Source organism: Diadema setosum, chromosome 17, assembly GCF_964275005.1.
Source record: "Diadema setosum chromosome 17, eeDiaSeto1, whole genome shotgun sequence".
In the NCBI taxonomy this organism is placed as follows: Eukaryota; Metazoa; Echinodermata; class Echinoidea; order Diadematoida; family Diadematidae; genus Diadema; species Diadema setosum.
The window spans coordinates 33,078,288-33,097,653 of record NC_092701.1 but is presented as its reverse complement, the minus strand read 5'-3'; the positions used below and the strand labels follow the sequence as shown (position 1 = coordinate 33,097,653).

Below are 19,366 nucleotides of genomic sequence, written 5' to 3'. Positions count from 1 at the left end.
GAGTAAAGGTGCACCCTCTTGAATTTCTCCTCTCCATTTTTACTGTTACTGAAACATTGTGGCATAGTCTGATTTTCAGTCCAGTACAGTGGACTTTCTTTATAACAAACACTGTTATTTGTATAACAAAATTCTTGTTACAACAAAATAAGAATTCAGGTCCCACAAAAATCATCAATATATCTCTATATCTTTACTGTGTGGTTACAACAAAAATATGATACAATAAAAGAAAGTTGATGGTCCTAAGGACTTCATTATAACAAGAGTTGCCTATTTCTAAATATCACTAGTAATTAACTGATAGTAATGTTGCCATTATCCCAAATATGCACTGTAGAAAGTGATTTGAGTTTTTCAGGCCTGCTGCTTGCAAGTTTCTGAGAATTAAATCATGTTGGCCTCTCCTGTCTACTGCTTTGATATGATACCTCTTCGGGAGTGAAAAGTCACTTTAGTCTATCCATTCTAATACTCCTTTATGAATTAATCCCAAAGGTGGATTTGTTGAGTCACCTTCTCAGATTACTGTTCTCCCCTTCGAGGTGCGTCTTCTCTCTCGTCAGTTTGCTGCCCCGCCCCTTCAGCTCCTCCACCTGGGCGGTGGACTCCGCCAGCATCGTCTCCGCCTCCAGGATCTGTGCCTGGAGCTTCTCCACGGCGTCCTCGCTGCGGGAGGCCCGCTCCTTCTGGGCCCTGGTGGCCCGCTTGAGGGCATCCTTGTCTCCAGCGGCTTTCTCCTTGGCAGCCAGGAGCTGAGACTGCAGGTGGTCAACCTCTAGCTTCTCCTGCTCCACCTGGTTCTCAAGGTTCTGGGGGTGGGGGATGATGGGATAGCAAGAGAAGACAAAACAAAGTTTAAATCTAAAGCCACTATTTAACATTTGGGGCAATGATTAGAAAAAAAAAATGTTTGAATTATCACATTTCATGCATATGTATAGTTCAGTTGTATCACAAAACATCCTACAAAACATCCTAAATATCAATCACAAATTTTCTCAATAAACTGTCACAGTGACATTTTATTATAGAAGAGGTTTTTAATAAAAACTATTGTTCACATTTTGTATATATGAATATTAACATTGCTTATACTGACTAACATTTTCATGTTAGTTATCTTCATCCCTAACTCACATTTGAGAACAATTTTGAAGCACTAAAGCTGTTTTTTTTTTTGTTTTTTTTTTGGTGCAAATGTTAGCTAGGGGCTTTAACCCTAACTAGGCCGGGCTATTCAGGTAGATGATAGAGCCGGGGGGGGGGGGGCCTCCCAGGCCCCCCCTCCGGATCCCGGCCGTCGACCGCGCGATCGCGACGAAAATTGGCACACGCATTGCCTATGATGTAATCTAAAGTACCATGAAGTTAATTTTTTCAAAAATTATCATTTACACTAAATTATGCTAATTTATGCATAATGATGCATGAAATCAGACAATTTGGTATAAATCACTAAATAAAGCTCAAAACAGGCACAGTTTTTGTGTAAATATTCTTTTTAGTGTCCTTAGCAAATGTAAGAGAAAAAAATTGCGCAATCAGAAAAAATTTCCTAAGTATTTTATTGTTTTTTTGAATTTCTTATGTATTTCTTTGTTTTTCCGACTTAATGTTTTTCATTGTTTTTTCAATGGAATTTGTCCGTGACATTGTTCCGAGCAAGAAAATGCGTTATTAATTGATTTTAATCAATAAAACCCCAAAATAATCATGCTTTTATGAAATTTGCCTGGAAACACAGTTTGCATTGAAATTGTACACAAATTCATGTTTTTGAGCAATTTTTGGTCTGACATGCACGTGCATATTTATGCGCAACTTCGGAACCGCACACCCGGGCATCGCAAATTTGGTGTCAAAAGATGCAGGAAACTTGAAAGAAAAAAGTCATGAAACGTCGCGGCGATAGCTTCTCGCGATAGCGATACATCGTGCGAAATGTCGAGGGGGGGGGGGCCTCGGAGGCCCCCCCCCCCCCCCCCCCCCCCCGGCCTAGTTAGGGTTAAGCTATCCATATGGTAGCTCTAGCTTAGTAGATAGAGTGGGGGGCCTTGCATGTGCTATTTTTGATTTTCAGTTCAAGTTGATGTAAAAGTTTAATTTTTGGTACCATTGTAAAGGTAATTGTCTATAGATCAATTTTGGTTCGAGTGTCAAGCACACAAGTAAGAAATACTCAAAATGGCCGCCAAAATCCAAGATGGCCGCCAACTTCTAAACTTTTGTCAAAAAATTGGATAAAACTCTCCATTTGAAGTGATTTAAGTGCTGAACCTGATATTTTCAAGGGTAATGAGATTATTGGACACATTTAGAAACAAAAACAATCAATGCCTTTTGCTTAATTTGCATAAATTTACATAAATTCCATTTTTTAAGCTTTTTTCCTTAAAAAAATACAATTATTTAGAGACAAAATGTATATAAAAAATGAAATAATCACAAGGAAATGATAATAAGGAAAGAATTACAGCGAAATCTTCCAGAAATGTCCTAAAATACATTTTCAGCACATCCGATGAATAGGGGGTCAATAGCTCCATGTTTTACAGAGGCATTATATTCCAAAGAAAGGTCTTGGAACTGCTAGCGCACCCATTTGAAGTGATTTAAGTGCTGAACCTGATAAAGGGTAATGAGATTATTGGACACATTTAGAAATAAAAACAATTAATGCCTTTTGCTTAATTTGCATAAATTTACATAAATTCCATTTTTTAAGCTTTTTTCCTTAAAAAATACAATTATTTAGAGACAAAATGTTTATAAAAAGTGAAATAATCACTTTCAAAGCAATGTATCAATACATTGCTTTGAAAGTGATTGCTATACAGAATCAGAGCTTAAGTGAGTTTTGTCCTGGCAGCTCATATTACAGGATATAACAGTAGTTGTTGAATTCATGTTCATGGAATACAGCAGTGAACACAGAAATGTACACACGCACGTTACATGATCAGGAGTTGATATTTTCACATGTTGTTAGATTTGCGAATAGTACCCAGATCGCAGGATTCCCACAAATAACCCCAGGAAAACAGGTTCGGTATGAAGTCTCATTAATAAAGATTGTCTTTGATGCGTTTGAGGTGACAAAAAATGATGTCAAGTATCCAAACTAAATGCAATCGTAGAATTTGCTTTGTGTTTGCTCTGTGTTTGCTCTGTCGCGATTTATACAGCGACTGGGCTGTGTATAGTTAGTGTCACATCAACATTAGTGTTTCATCAACGCTTGTCAGCGCCGACAAACGTTGATGAAACACCCCCCAGGTCCATACTATGAATATATGAATATATAAATATATGAATATATGAATATATGAATATATGAATATATGAATATATGAATATATATGTGAATATATATATTATTATATATGATTATATAAATGTGATCAGGCGTTCTGTTACGGTGTCAGATCTGCAGTCATTCATATATAGCAAATTTTATGCATTATCATGTGTACAGTATGCTACACTACCGCTATGAAGCAACTTAATGCTCTACCGGGAAAACCGTTCCTTACTGGTAAAATATTGTCTTACCGATCTGCTTTCATTCAAGCATTACCGTTTGAAAACCGTTGCAAAGCTGACATGACTACCGGGAAAATACTCACGTAAAGAGAGGGCTTACCGTTGGCACAACTTTTACCGTACCATTGTTACCATACCTTTTAATACCGATATCGCGCGAGTACTGCAGAGCGTGCGCGCCCGCAAATCTGTACTTCTACCAAAGATAGTAGATAACAAGATACGAAGGCGCGCGATAAAAATGGACACATTATGGCTACCCTACATGACGATACAAAAGAGAGCTAAGTACAAACTCAGTACACCTAGGAACATCATTCATTTCCAAAGGTAGTGGTATCTTTATCATCTTAAAAAGATTTAAAAATTATAGTCGTAGCTTTTTTTCGATTAAGGGGATTATTTTGAAGAACGAGATTTTAGAGTAATAAGGATTATTTCGTGGAGGTAAAAATTTGGCAACAACATGATCTCACAATCAAAATGCTTGATAAACAACAACATCTTCAAAGACAGCGCGTCTCAGGCAAAAGACACACATCACCTGAGACGCGCTGTCCCTGAAGCCGCTGCTGCTGTTTATCAAGCGTCAAGGCAGCGCGTCTCAGGTGATGTGCGTAATAATGTGCCTATGCACTTTGTGAAAATTGCCAAGCATTTTCATCAGCATTTAGAAATCCATCCAAACTTTACCTAGTTGTAAAACAGCAAGCTGACTCAAGTGTAGCATTGTTTCTAAGCCAACAGAAAGGCCATGGTGACACATAGGGATTATGGGATTAGGTAATCTCTATTCAACTATATGGCTAAAGCAAGATGAGTGGATATACACAGTGGATGCTTCACGCCCATCCACTGTTAGCAGTCCCGCAGCATCAAACGTGTTACTCAGGAAAGACAATAGCTACATCCTCGACCTAGGTTGGAGGCTACAGGAGAGGAGGAGAATGTCTTCACCCTGATCTGGACGGCCATGCGGTTACAGTCAGCCTCCCTCTTCCTCAGCTGGTTCTGCAGGTGTGCCTTGGTGCTCTCCACAGATGTGTGCAGGTCGGCTAGGGAACGGGCCTGGTTGCGCTCCGCCTCCAGGGTGGCACGCATCGACTCGGCCGCCCGCGAGCTCTCCAGGGCCTCCAGCCGCAGCGCCTGATTGGCCGACTCTGACTCGGTCAGCTTCTTCAACAGGATGTCTCTCTGCTCTGTTGCCTGGCCCATAGTGGACTGCAGGGATGAGGTAAGAAAAAAACAAACATATGTGACCCGCTACAACAAAAAGGTCCTAAAGTCGCGCACGGTCGAAGCCGTGAAAATCGAGTTTGAAGTCAGAGCATTAAAATTGGTCAAAACTTACGATTTTCTGATTTTGATATATTATTGGAGTCTAACATGTGTTCTATCATCTGTCGAAATTTTGAAGCAAAATGATCAAAGGAAAGACCAAAAAATAGTGTTTTTCCGAGCCATGTTTTTTGGCGTTTCAATGAAGCAGAAACTGGTTCGAAAATTTGGATTGAGCGCCACAGATAGGTTCCGCCCCTCACAACGACCAGAGTGTTCTCATTGGTCAGTTTGCTGCTTGCTGCTAACCGAAGCGTGAAGCTCGCACACTGCCCAGTCGACTGGTGCGTGCGGGCGGGGTGCGCAATGCTCAGCCGCTTCTCACATCCTGGTCACTGATTGGTTGGTGAGGAGACAGCCGACGCTGATATGCTTGAATGAACTCTTCGGGGGTTGCTAGGGCTTACCTTCTATTGTCCAGAGGTGAAAACTGACTTGCGTGTCCGTTGATCGCGATTGCGTCGAAAGGAAGACTTTTAGGGCGCTTTTCTCGAAACAGTGATTTTCCAGACGTCTTGACATGCTCTCTTTTAAACATCGATATCTCCGCAGCCGATTATTTTTATAAAATGTGTTATACATCAATCTAAAGCAGAAAGATTAGGGGATTATATCGTGCAATTTTCAAATAATCGACCTCGCCCGACTTTAGGATCATTTTGTTGTAGCGGGTCACATATAGGATGATCTCCTACATATCATCAATGTTATGGAGTGTTGCACATTATTTGGAAAGGGAAAAACCATTTACCTGATTGTCTCTACCCTTTCAGGTGCAATCATTACTTGTATATCCTCTACTCTTTACCATTGCTGCATTTATCAGCATAAACAATGGTCACTCCAGAAAGTAAAAGAATAGTAAGAGGGAGATGTGATATGCATGCAATGGGATGGGGTAATAAAAGAATACCATTTTATTTCAGTTATATGATTGCCAACAGTTTGGCCTCAATACATTCTTATACGTATACTGCTTTGATAGGTACTATGTCTTTTTGTTGTTGTTGGTTTTTTTTTTGTACAGCTGTGAAAACTCAACAAAGCTTACACCATCTACACTTGTGGTTTCCTGCCACTAAAAATTAGCATCTAGCAAGAATGACTCTGTCTCTTTGAGAAGTCTTTTGCTAATTTGAAAAGCTTGACTATTTTTTTTTTTTTTGGACCTACAGTGAATGACACTTAAAGAAAGGAACTGGTTTCCTGCCAGAGAGAACGAGCAATGAACCTATGGTAAACCATGACCTTTGACCGTTCTCACCTGTCTCTGGTGTTCCTCCCTCAGCATTCTCCTCAAGGCAGAGTTGGTGGTTTCAAAGTCTTGAAGCTTTTCAAGGAGCAGCTGCCTCTGTTTGGCGAGAACCTTGCCATCATGAGAGCTGAGACGCTTCTCCTACATAGACCAAGAATATACCAGCAGTTCCACGACATTTGCTAAAATAATTGCACGCTAAGCCAAGCATAAATTCTACCCTCAAACATGACTACAACCATAAACCTAATCCTCACACCAAACTAAACCAAAAACCCTATCACAACCCTAACTCTAACCCTATTTAAAGTCCTCTGAGAAAATAGGACTGGAGTAACTGTGGCAGGAGCAAATGTGGCATCACCATACCTGCAAGGACAAAGATGGTATGAATAATGGGGTTGATAGATCATGAAAAGATCAATCAAACAACTTGAGTCACACACACACACACACACAGAAAGATTCAACTTGTTCACTTTTAATGTGCAATGGCTATACCTGCTATGGAAAGATTGCAAATGCATGTTTAAACAGGAGTTTAACTGAGACGACAAAGGAAATTCAAATGGCACAGCTATTGACAAATGTCCAATCTGAAAGAGATATCAGAGATAATGTTTTAAATCAGATATCCTTGTAGCCTTGCCTGACATTACCTCTCTCAACCTGCGCACAACATCCCTGAGTTCATCCACCTGCTCCACGGCTGATCTGGCGTCCATTTCGGTCTCCACAAGCTTCTTCAGGAGCTGGTCTCTCTCTGAGGTGGCCAGGTCCTTCTCAAGGCTGAAAACATAAAATCGGAAACAAGGAAAAGTAGAAATTACGCGGTGCGTAATATATGTCCCCGCCGGAAGTAGCATTTTGTAGCAAAATGTGCGATATAGGTAAAAAATCAAGGTCAAAGGTCAAAGATGTCAAAGGTCAAAATTCTGTGTAAAAGTTTTGAAGCCCTCACCTAGTGCCATCACATAAAGCAAACGGAATCGAAATCGGGTTAGAAATGGCGAAGGAGTAGCATTTTATAGCCAATGTACAATACAGGTCAAAAATCAAGGTCAAAGGTCAAAGAAGGCAAAGGTCAAAATTTTGTGTAAAGTTTTGAAGCCCTCACCTAGTGCCATCACATAAAGCAAACGGAATCGAAATCGGGTTAGAAATGGCGAAGGAGTAGCATTTTGTAGCCAATGTACAATACAGGTCAAAAATCAAGGTCAAAGGTCAAAGAAGGCAAAGGTCAAAATTCTGTGTAGAAGTTTTGAAGCCCTCACCTAGTGCCATCACATAAAGCAAACGGAATCGAAATCGGGTTAGAAATGGCGAAGGAGTAGCATTTTGTAGCAAAATGTACAATATAGGTCAAAAATCAAGGTCAAAGGTCAAAGAAGTCAAAGGTCAAAATTCTGTGTGGAAGTTTTGAAGCCCTCACCTAGTGCCATCATATAAAGCAAACGGAATCGAAATCGGGTTAGAAATGGCGAAGGAGTAGCATTTTGTAGCAAAATGTACAATATAGGTCAAAGGTCAAGGTCAAAGGTCACGACTGAAATTCTGTGTAGAAGTTTCAAAGCTCCCTTGTAGTGCTATCATATAAGGCAAACAGAATCAAAATTGGCTCATAAATGACAGAGAAGTAGCAAATTGAAGATTTTGATCACACACGGACGCACACACGGACACACGGACGGACACACGGACGGACACACGGACGGACGGACGGACACACGGACACACACACGTACGGAGCCCGTTTCATAGTCCCCTGCTCGAACTCGTTCGGCGGGGACAAAAAGATAACATCAGCATATAGGCTTGCCGCAGTGCAAGTTTGTAGCAGTGATACAAGCTTGAAACATTGCATGTCCACCTCATCATATCCCCCTCCCCCCCCCCCAAAAAAAATGACTTGATTCAAAACAAGAATATGACTTCTCTAAATTCTTGCCACAAAAACCTCAGATTTTCCCCGAGCTTACTAATTTTGTTAAAGTCACTACATGTGTGTGATTTCGGTAAAGCTCTAATACGACACATAAAAGCGCAAGTGTGTTTGTTGTTGTTGTTTTTTTTTTGGGGGGGGGGTTATTTAGTAATTTCTTTTTTGTCATTGAGATCGATGGCTGAGACTTTGCAAAGGGAAAAGGTGGGTAATTTTGACGAGACAGAAATGGGGGGGGGGGTCTTTTCTATCACATACTGCACCAAGTAACCAGTTGATATCTCTCGCTGTCCACTGCTACCCACATGGGTTACACTGCGAGGTGTCAGTGTCAGGAGAAAGGTAGATGAAATAGTCCGTGGAATGTTAGATGGTTAGACCATCAATCATCTGAAACAATGAGGATATATTGCCTTCAACCATAGAATCTTTCAACGTAGCAGAAACCTGTGTGCACAGAGGACACAAGGTTTACTCACCTGGTGTAGTGGGCATCGTCCTTGAGCTGGTCCATCGACTTGCGCAGGAGCCGGTTCTCTCTCTCCGTGATCTGCAGCTCCTCCTTGAAGTCTCGTAGCTCATCCTCCTGCTCCTCCAGGACCCTCCTGGACAGATCCAGCTGCTCCTTGGCTCTCTCCGCAGCCCGCTTGCTCTTGGCGATCTCCCTCTGTCCATTCATGATGGGGGGGGGGCGAGGGGACGAGGGGGAGGAAGCAAAACAAGATAAAAGGAACTAGATAGTTAGCAAACCACACACAGTAATGAACTTCAGAATTTTCATCATACTGGATTCATTAAAGGGAACGCAAACCCAAAGAGCAATGTGAATTGAGTGAAAGCAGCAACATCAGTAGAACACATCAGTGAAAGTTTGAAGAAAATCAGACAATCGATGCAAAAGTTACGAATTTTTAAAGTTTTGGTGTTGGAACCGCTGGATGAGGAGACTACTAGAGGTTATGACGTGTGAGTGGACAACAATATAAAGAAAATATAAAGAAAATTCCACAAAAACTCATTTTTCATGAAAATTACAAATTCCATCACCTTGATACTGACATATGTGAAGGGTAGCAATTATTCCCCCTGCTTTCTGAAAGCGGTTAGTCAAGTGCTCTTTCATAATGCTAGAAAAGTGAATTTTTGTTGAATTTCCTGTATATTTTCTTTGTATTGTTGTCCTCTCATACGTCATAACCTCTAGTAGTCTCTTCATCCAGCGGTTCCAACACCAAATCTTTAAAAATTCATAACTTTTGCATCGATTGTCCGATTTTCCTCAAACTTTCACCGATGTGTTCTGAAATTTTACGTATTTGACCTTGACCTTTTGACCTTTGACCTTGAGCATGTGCACCCAAAAGTTGATAGGCACAACTTCACCCCCTAATACACACACATGCCAAGCTTCATTAGGATAACTCAAAAGGTTTTTTAGTTACGCTGTCCACAAAATTCATTACGGACGGAAGGACGGACGGACAACCCGAAAACATAATGCCTCCGGCACCACTTCGTGGCGGAGGCATAAAAAATAACTATACTCTTCAGAAAAACATTGCCAATTTGAAGATCTGTTGAAAATTTAGCAATTTAGAGACTCTTGATAATTCTGCAACAAAAACAGGGCTCACATATAAATATAAATGTTTTTGTTTACCTTCATGAAATACACATGATAATATGAAGATATAAAACATCGAACTACAGGGATGGGGTTCCAGGAACCTGATAGGTGAAGAGAGGGGAAGAATGTGTTCCAAAGTTACCTCAGTTTTCAGAGAGTCAACCTCAGTCATGAGGGTGTCGATCTTCTTCTCATACAGCCGGTGCTGGACTTCATCTTCCTCATCGTCAAGGTCCTCCATCCGTAGGGTGGAGCGGATACCGGAGTCCTTGCCAGGGGGCTGGATCTCTAGGCGGGCAGATGAACCCTGGACATGGAACAAACAGATAGGAGATAGGCATGGTTAATAGATTGATAGATAAATAGATGGATAGATAAATAGATAGATAAATAGATAGACAGATATATAGATAGATGAATAGATAGATAGATAGATATATAGACAGACAGATAGATAGATAGATAGATAGACAGATGGAAGGTTATTGTAGATAAAATGTGGTGTAGATGGTATGGTTTGACAGGCATAAAGTAAGTAGGTGTGTGGCAAGAGGGATGGATATATAAGATTAAAAAAATAGATTGACACAAACATACAGTTGTACGCACATATATCCATAGATATATGCATAACATACAACATATTTTTCCTGTTTTCATGGCAAACTAATTACATTGGCAGTCAGTTCGATACTTGATTGATCACAATAGGACACTTGGTCTGCCCTCTGGAGAGAATAGGGTGCATAATTTCTTTACTTGCACATTACGGAAGACAATCCATCAATAAATTCTAACCAGCAAACAAAACAGCTTCCATTATAAATAGCTGTAATACATCCCACAAAATGTAAGATGTGTGTGCTCCTACCTTGAAACAGCAAATTGAAATTTTGTTTTTTTGTCTCTGTTTTCTTTGTAAAACTCAATGGATATACATACATTGTATAATTTCTCTCCCTGAGAAAAGTAGCATGTTCCAGCACTTACATTCCAGCTAAATTTTTGCCCCTTGGTGGATTTGCCAGGGGCTGGAACCCACGGCCCTTTTGCACTCCTCGTTGGTCGCAGATTCCCAGCAGACCCGAGGGCGCTGTTGAAGCGGTTCTTGGATGCCTTCATCCTCTCCTATGCACAAAGTGTATGAAATAACGTGTGAAATGTGTATGAATGACAAGGTCAAATCAAACTTCCATTAACACTAAATCTATGACACCAATGATACAGGATGACGAGAGTGACAGATATAATATTTGGATTGATAGAGATATAGCTAAACAGAGAGGGAGGGATGGAGCATAGAATACAGAGAGACAGATCGATACATTGATCAATAATGTTCCATGACATATGCTCCTGCGACAATTGCTCCCATTAAATATCTGCACACTAAGCCAAACAGAAAATCTATCCATGTTAATACATACCTAACCATAATCCTCCCATCAAATTACATTGTAAACCTAAAACCCTATCACAACCCTAGCCCTAGGTCATTAAAAAACTAGAAATGTCGCTACGGCGACTGGTGTATGCCTCCGCCATAATACATGGTTCTCCTAATAGGTCTATAGTACAATGTCTTGACAATGTGTGATGACAGTTTCACACAATTGGCAAAATATTAAAATGAAAGGTTTGCCACAAATGTGCTGAATGTTCACTTTCCTAGAACTAGGTTCAATTGGATGAATGATTAAAACGTCAGAGTGCAGGCATTTGGGGGAACTGATGATTTTCACTTGACTTTTGACCCTTTTACAAGTTTATGCATTGAGTAATTTTCAAGGTATTGAGAAAAAGTATAATTTCAGTATCAAATGGTAAAATAGTATTATCGAAACCTGGCCTTTGACCTTTGACCCCACAGTTCCAAAGAGAATCACTGTTAGGTAGAACATGCATAAATATGTAAGTTTCATGACAATACCCTGAGTTATTTTTGAGATATGGAGGAAAAAGTGCAATTTAGCACTTTCACTTGACCTTTGACCTTTTGACCTTTGAACTTTTGGCAAGAAACTTCCCACAGAATATATATTGGGTTATACATGCATACATCAAGTTTTAAAAAAATCCTTCACGCACTGCATAAATATAAGGAAAATAGTTATATTTTGAGGAGTTGACCTTGACCTTTGACCCATGACCCCCAACTTCCCTAGATAATCACTGCCCATTGGTACAAGCATATATACTAAGTTCCATGAAGATACCTTGAACCATTTGCGAGATATGGAGAAAAACATGAAATTTCACATTTTTTTTCACAAAATAACCTGTGACCTTTGACCTTTGACCCTGTGACCCTAAAATCCACACAAAGTATCATCCCCCAAGGATATACCCTCATACCAAGTTTGATGCAAAACCACCACACGGTTCTTGAGATATCGACAAAAACAAAATGGGACGGACGGACGGACGGACGACCCGAAAACATAATGCCTCCGGCCACTTCGTTGGCGGAGGCATAAAAATGAGTCTGGAGAAATTGTTGTAGAAGCAAATGTTGTTTCACCAATCAATACATAAGACATCCAGTGCTGAAAATAGATAATCCATGAACAAAGAGAGATAGAGGAATAATTTCAGTCATAGAGACAAAGACAGAAACAAATCAGTCTGGTAGAAAATTAAGCACAAAGAGATACTAAAAGCAAAACTGATAAACGAATGAGAGAGAAAGAGATAGAAGAAAAGAGTTTCAGATGCATAATGCACATATCACAAACTTATTATCTTTTAAGTACCTACACTGCATGTAAAGGAAGAGACACACCATGTGTATAACATACCTCAACAGCCATGGCTGAAGCTGACTTCTTGGTACCCCTCTTCACATGTACATGGACCGGTGTCTCCATGTCTGCGTGGATGTGGATCGGGGGAGAGGAGGAGGAGCTGAGGGAGGCCTTGGCCTTCGTCATCGTTGATTGGAACAACTTCCAAGAAGGAGGAGATGGAAGAGACTGTACAAATAAAAAAAAATATACAGGGGAGTAAAAATGATTGTGGCACAATCTTCCTGCAATTAATTTGTAATCTAAAGATGATATACTGAAATAGAAATATGTATCATTTAAAGTTTGTATATAGATTTTCTGGTGAGAATTCCTGACACAGTAATGTGGCAATGAAGAACAATGCTATGATTTCAATCACCACTTCAAGCACTGTCTAACATGGGCTTTGTTGAGCTAAAAGAGCAGATAAAAAAAAAACAAGAGACCCGCGGGTCTAGCGCTCACCTGAGTATCGCAAGTTCACCTTTCACGCAGTCACTAATCTAAATTATTCACAGCTCTACTAAAATTTGACTAGGCATTCTCAAGTAGAAGATGAAAATGTACAATAAGGGCCCAAATTTTTTAAGGTTCCTTAATTTGGGGGGATTGGGGGCCCCCTGGGGCCCTCTGGGTGGGGCATGGTGCCCATTTTGATAAATTGAGATCCTGACCCCCTAGGGATGCTACCTGCCAAGTTTGACGAAAATCCATCATGAGGTTTTCAGGAAGAAGATGAAAATGTACAATTCAGGCCCCCATTTGGACCTTCCCAACCCCCCCCCCCCCCCCTCCCCTGCCCTCAAGAGGGGCACCCCTGGATTTGCTATGAACAAACTTGAAACTACAGTCATTAATGTACTCACTCATAGTATTATCTTAGCTCTATAACTTCTGATTCTAGAGAAGATTTTTTAATGATTCCTTCATTTTGGGGGGTTTGGCCCCCCTGGGGCCCCTGGGTGGGGCATGGTGCCCATTTTAACAAATTGAGATCCTAACCCCCTAGGGATGCTACCTGCCAAATTTGGTGAAAACTGGTCATGGGGTTCTCAAGAAGAAGATGAAAATGTATAATTTAGGCCCCATTAGCACCCCTCCCCACCCCCCTCCCCTGGGTCCCAAGGGGGGCACCCCTGATTCTGCCATGAACAAACTTGAAACTACAGTCATAAATGTACTAACTCATAGTATCAACTTAGCTCTATCACTTCTGGTTCTAGAGAAGAAGATTTTTACAGATTCCTTAATTTTGGGGGGTTTGGGCCCCCCTGGGGGCCCCCTGGGTGGGGCATGGTGCCCATTTTAACAAATTGAGTTCCTAACCCCCTAGGGATGCTACCTGCCAAGTTTGATGAAAATCGGTCTTGGGGTTTTCAAGAAGAAGATGAAAATGTAAAAAGTTTTACGCACGACGCACGACGCACGCCGGACGCCGGACGAAGGGCGATCGCAATAGCTCACTTGAGCCTTTGGCTCAGGTGAGCTAACAAAACAAAACAAAACAAAACAAAAACAAAGAATTATTTGATGATCATGACAGCTTCTCATTTGATAAAGAATATGACTTGCATTATAAATAGGTACCAATTCAATTAGCCATTTGAGGTGGAAGAATTGTATTGTCTGATTTTTCTTTGTTTGGAGTGTACAGCACAACACACTGTAGACATGATTGTGTTCACTATCAAAATTCAAAGAATCAAATGAGATACAGGTTAATTGAACTGCTATGGGTGAGTGCTTAGCACTCTCCACCACGAGGGTAATATAAATATTAAAAATTCCCCCCAAACAAGACAAAGATTCATTCCAGGGTATTAATCATGCATCCGCCCCCCCCCCCCCCCCCCATCCTTCTTCTTCCCCATACTCCTGGGAAACAATAAATTTGAGGGGCAACAATTGACAGCTTCTGCCCCAGTACAACGGGATATGACTCAGCACACATACATACTTGTATTACGTATAGTCATTCTTTATGTGTTGTCATGGTTACAGTGTGGGAGAAATGGCTGCCATTCAACCCCCCTGTGCACCTGCCTCTCCTATCTGCCTACCTTCTAACACATTGTATGTAAACAAAGCCAAATTCACACGGTTACACTGGCTGCTGATTTCTGTGTACATCTTGCACTCACCAGTGCTCAGCACAGTGACTGCACTAGAATATTGATATGAACTGTATGGTACATTAATTTCCATTATAGGTTATTATATCGATTCAATACAAAGTCAGGATATTTGCACAGTTCGAAGTAGATACTATTCCTGTATGGATAGAATTGTGAAAAAAATGTAAATTATAACATTCTAGATGGTGATCAAAATTTGTTAAAAATAACATGAAATGATACATTGCTATGTAAAGCATACCGATTACAATGTATTCAACCATTTTTGTGTAAATTAGCATTTTCACTACGATATCAATTTTTGTTTCCTCCCTCCCGCTTCTCCCATGTAACTATCAACACGTCAAAACATAAAATATTACACATGTGGATTTAACAATGATGTAAGATCTATATGTGTGTATTTTTGCAGGATCTTTATATGACAGTTATTATACTGTAGGTTGTTGTTGTTGTTTCATTGATGCACACAGTAAATACTGGATGATTGCACAAAAATTTGGATAGGATGTTTTTGTTCACAATCTGGAACTGCAGACTTTGCTACAAAGCGACTTCAGGAATTTACAACCGATTGTTTCAGATTGGACAGTGTGGCAATATCACAAATAATGGATGGATGGATTACTTAGTACTCTGCCCAAAGTGTTTTCATGCTTTGTGTGATTTGAAAAAAAAAAAAAAATGAAAGCCAATAAATGTTCTTGGGTCATGTGTTAATACGGCCCCTTTAGAAGAAATACAGTGTACAACAACTGGCTGGGTTACCCTGTTTAAATATGATAAATTATGAATAAAAAAGTGGTTGCTCATATGATCTGCATCCCTAATGATCAAGTGCTCAGAACAAATTGGTGGGCTCAATCCATCATAACCATAAAATTACAATAAGTGTATCTCTACAGGACACAGAGCTGTGTAATTCATTCAACGCATTTCCAGAGAGCGACAGGTGTTTTTCTCCCAGTTTCTCAATGAAATGATCAGGTTCCCATGGCAACAGCATCTATTCACTCACCAGTGGTGAAATTGTAATGGGCACATGAGGATGTGATGTGATCAATGGGAGAAGGCATCTGATTTGGACTTGAGGGGAAAATCCATCTTTGAAAATCAATTTTGTATGGCTCTGAATATCCAGTTAAAGGCAGCAAAATGATTTTGTTAGATAAGATATTGTGATCCATCCTGTTCATGGACGGGTTCCAATGTATCAGATTTCTTACAAAATTGTTGACTTTACTGCCAAATCACCATATTACAGTGTACGCAGTTTTCTTGCGATGTACTGAATGGACCTCAATCAGAATACAGTGGCAGTGGGTCACATTACAATTGAAAATATTATCTTCAATCACTTAGTAGTGTTTAGATCACATGGCTCACAGATTATCCATTCAAATGCATCTTCTTCTAGCCATGTTTTGTGCTTTTTTTTAATATCTTGCATTTTGCTTAAATGACTATTGGTTAGGCAAACCACAATCTTGCAATATTTAAAAACACTTATGGTTGCCACTGATAACTTAAAGCCCTCAATGACTTACACTATATTGTCACATTATGATATCAAAGCAATATCAGGAATTTTGGGAGTACATCTTTTGTTATAATTGCTTTTTATTTGAGGGCACCAGCATGATTTTTTTTTTTTTTTCAGAGTGGGAGAGTTAGAATTGGGGAATTGATTGAGTCTAATGCTGATTGCATGAAAGATGTCAGCCCGGTGTACTGTTTTATACCACTCCACACCATGTACACTACATGTTGTCCTAAAATAAATCACACAAAATGCATATGATAGAATTTCTTCACAATCTGAAACAAAATAAAAAAGTTAAATGGAATTGTAGTGTTTTATGTTTTTCAATGAGTACAGATACGATCACATCATCAACCCACATCTTTCCCACTGGATTGTACACAAAAATATTATAAAAAATCATATTTTTGGTCAATAATTTGGAATCCAGTCCATCTTATATGAATGCAAATGGATCTCCAAATAGCACACATAGAAAATGAAAAAAAAAAAAAATGTCCAGCAATGTCCTGAGTGTGTAGTAGGTATGACGTTATACAACACTAAGAAATTTAATACCACATGGTAAACTTGCAATAAACATCAACAGAGGACAAAAACAAGAGAGAGCTGTACAAAGGGGCAACCTCCTTGGTGCACACCTGACCATAATTAATCAGCATTTGTTAGGTTTATATTGTTTCACAAATTACAGCACACATAACTTACTGTAGACGCCTTGGCCCGAATTCACGAAGGTGGTACAAATGAAACCATGGTTTAAACCATGGACAAAAACCATGGAATGCCAAGTGTCGCATGGGATATTTCGCTACGAAATCAGTAATTTCGTCGATGAAATTATTATTTTGTAAAGAAATGACAACATTTTGTAACTAAATGAACATTTCGTCCACGAAATGATAATTTCGTTAACGAAACAGTCATTTTGTCGACGAAATGGCAAATTTCGTAACGAAATATTCCGTGTGACACTTGGCGCTCCATGGTTTTTGTCCTTGGTTTAGACCATGGTTTCATTTGTACCACCTTCTTGAATTCGGGCCCTTGTGTATATAAAAATAAATAAATAAATATTGTAGGTCAAGTGTGAAGCAGTCTGGGTTAGAATTGACTGAAAGATTGCTCTGTATCTGGTCATCGGGGCTATGTTCCGAGGAAACTATGTCTGGCTTCGTGGAATCCCCTCCTATATCTCCTACCGTCTACGGAGCAGAGCCGTAAATGTCAAAACTGATAGAAAACTCCTCCGGACACACAGATTTTTCTGTCTAGGGTTAGAATTGCTCTAACCCCAGAGCATGGTAACCAGTATGCTACTGCTAGACAGAAAGATCCGTCTGTCCGGAGGAGTCTTTCATTTTTTGACGTTATCACTCTCCTCCAGAGAGGGGATCCATGAAGCCAGACGCAGTCTGTGCGGAACATACATGTATCCCCGACGACCAGATACAGACCGATCTTTCAGTCAAGTATCAAATAGTATTACCGAATACACATACACCCTGACAATGTACTTGACCGACAAGTATGTCTAAGGCGAAAAACTTCTCATTTATAATAATGACATTTTGCTCGAACAACTGACCCAGCAAATGTCATTATTATAAATGAGAGAGTTTTCGCCTTAGACATACTTGTCGGTCGAACCCTGTACGTGTTGGGGTCGCTAGTGTGGTTAGAATTGCTTCAGTTCTAACGTTACAAATGAGGGCTGACTTGTTGGAGTCATGAAATTTGATGAAAGAACATAATAGACACTATAAACCAATTCTAACATCAGGCTAAAATCACACAATCTATGTTTTACTAGTAGAGTCTACACAACAATACACAACAGTCATCACCAGAATAAGCTCAGCTAAGCCTCAGAAAGCTTAAAAGCTAGCCACGATTGAATTCTTTCATAATAATACAAAGTCAGCTCAGATAATCTGACGATCGAATCCCAACCCAGGCCCAGGCTGTCAGGAAACAAGGAAGTCATTATCGACGTACAAAATGTAATATAAAAAAAAAAATCACTGGAAAGAGACACTCGAAGGTATGTTGCGTATGGTGCTCATCAAATATACCCAGCACAACGACCAGACCTTATCGATCCGCCTGCCCTTCATTGGCCGGAACTCCGGGGGTGCAAAACAGCAGCTACCGGACCGAGTGCGGGTCTATTTCGGGTACACGAACTGTACGTGGATACGTACAGACTAACGTCAGTTAGGCCTATGGTACGGTTGATTACCGGTATGCAGGTGATGGCACAAGAACGTAAACATTGCAGGTTATAAATCCGATTACACCTTACTCAGTACCTTAAATATTACTCCTTACTAATCAATAAATCTGATAATAGTGATGGGGCAGACATGTAAGACATGAGACAACTGGCCATTTCAAGAAAACTTACCACGTTTACAAGCAAAACTCTACTACACCATCGAAGCTTGATGATAAGCAGACGCTACTTTGTGTGACGCACACTTGTGCCAGTGTGCCCCCGTATGCGTTGTATTTGCGTGTGTGTACGTAAGTGTAGGTGTGTTTGTGTAGTGTTTGTGTGCCTTGTACATCGATGCTGCGCTAGCGCTGCGGTCGCTCGTGTGCGCTCGCTGAACCTTCCGAAAGGCTGGATACGCGACGCTACTACACTGGCGATGTGGAAGAATAACGCCGAATCGTGGCTCCTGATTGGTCAATTTGAATAGGACGTCACAACTGAGTGTACACACAACACAAACGTATTGAAGTATTCAAACGGGTCGTGATGAAGTTTCGTGTACTACGATCACCGAACTCGCGGTGACTACGATCCGAACTATTAGTCCGGGAGCCAGCGGGGGTCAGCCTAGCTGAAAAGGTTACCAATTTTTATGTATATAGCAATTTAGTACATATGCCCCTAAGTATGGAAATGCACGTCTGGCTGGTCATCGGTGGTGGGTGTGGCCAGGAGGGCCAAAAAAAGGACCCCTCAAAATTAGGCTAGCCTAGCTGGAAAAGTAACCCCATGAAAACCACTGGAACTTGTTCGTTACACTTACAGGATAAATGAATGACCATTGCCAGACGTTTTAAGTGGTGGGGGGTAGCCGCCAGACGCTCTCAAAGGCCCAACTCCAGCTAGGCTAGCCTAGCTGAAAAAGTAACCTCATGAAAACCACTGGAACTTGTTCGTTACACTTACAGGATAAATG

At 40.4% G+C, this 19,366-nt stretch overlaps 1 protein-coding gene across 1 annotated transcript in view; it reads right to left on the bottom strand.

The window, feature by feature from the left end:
* The window catches only part of LOC140240844 (outer dense fiber protein 2-like), a 31,990-nt gene extending 13,307 nt beyond the window's left edge, over positions 1 to 18,683 (bottom strand). Inside the window, exons 1-9 of the mRNA XM_072320618.1 lie at positions 18,580 to 18,683; positions 12,507 to 12,680; positions 10,699 to 10,836; positions 9,851 to 10,015; positions 8,561 to 8,748; positions 6,799 to 6,928; positions 6,149 to 6,280; positions 4,504 to 4,767; positions 517 to 812 (exon numbers count right to left, since the gene is read on the bottom strand). Of these exons, the coding sequence (XP_072176719.1) occupies positions 517 to 812; positions 4,504 to 4,767; positions 6,149 to 6,280; positions 6,799 to 6,928; positions 8,561 to 8,748; positions 9,851 to 10,015; positions 10,699 to 10,836; positions 12,507 to 12,638 (1,445 nt within the window). The 5' untranslated portion in view covers positions 12,639 to 12,680; positions 18,580 to 18,683. The remainder of the gene's footprint in view (positions 1 to 516; positions 813 to 4,503; positions 4,768 to 6,148; positions 6,281 to 6,798; positions 6,929 to 8,560; positions 8,749 to 9,850; positions 10,016 to 10,698; positions 10,837 to 12,506; positions 12,681 to 18,579) is intronic.
* Between the last annotated feature and the right edge of the window lie 683 nt (positions 18,684 to 19,366).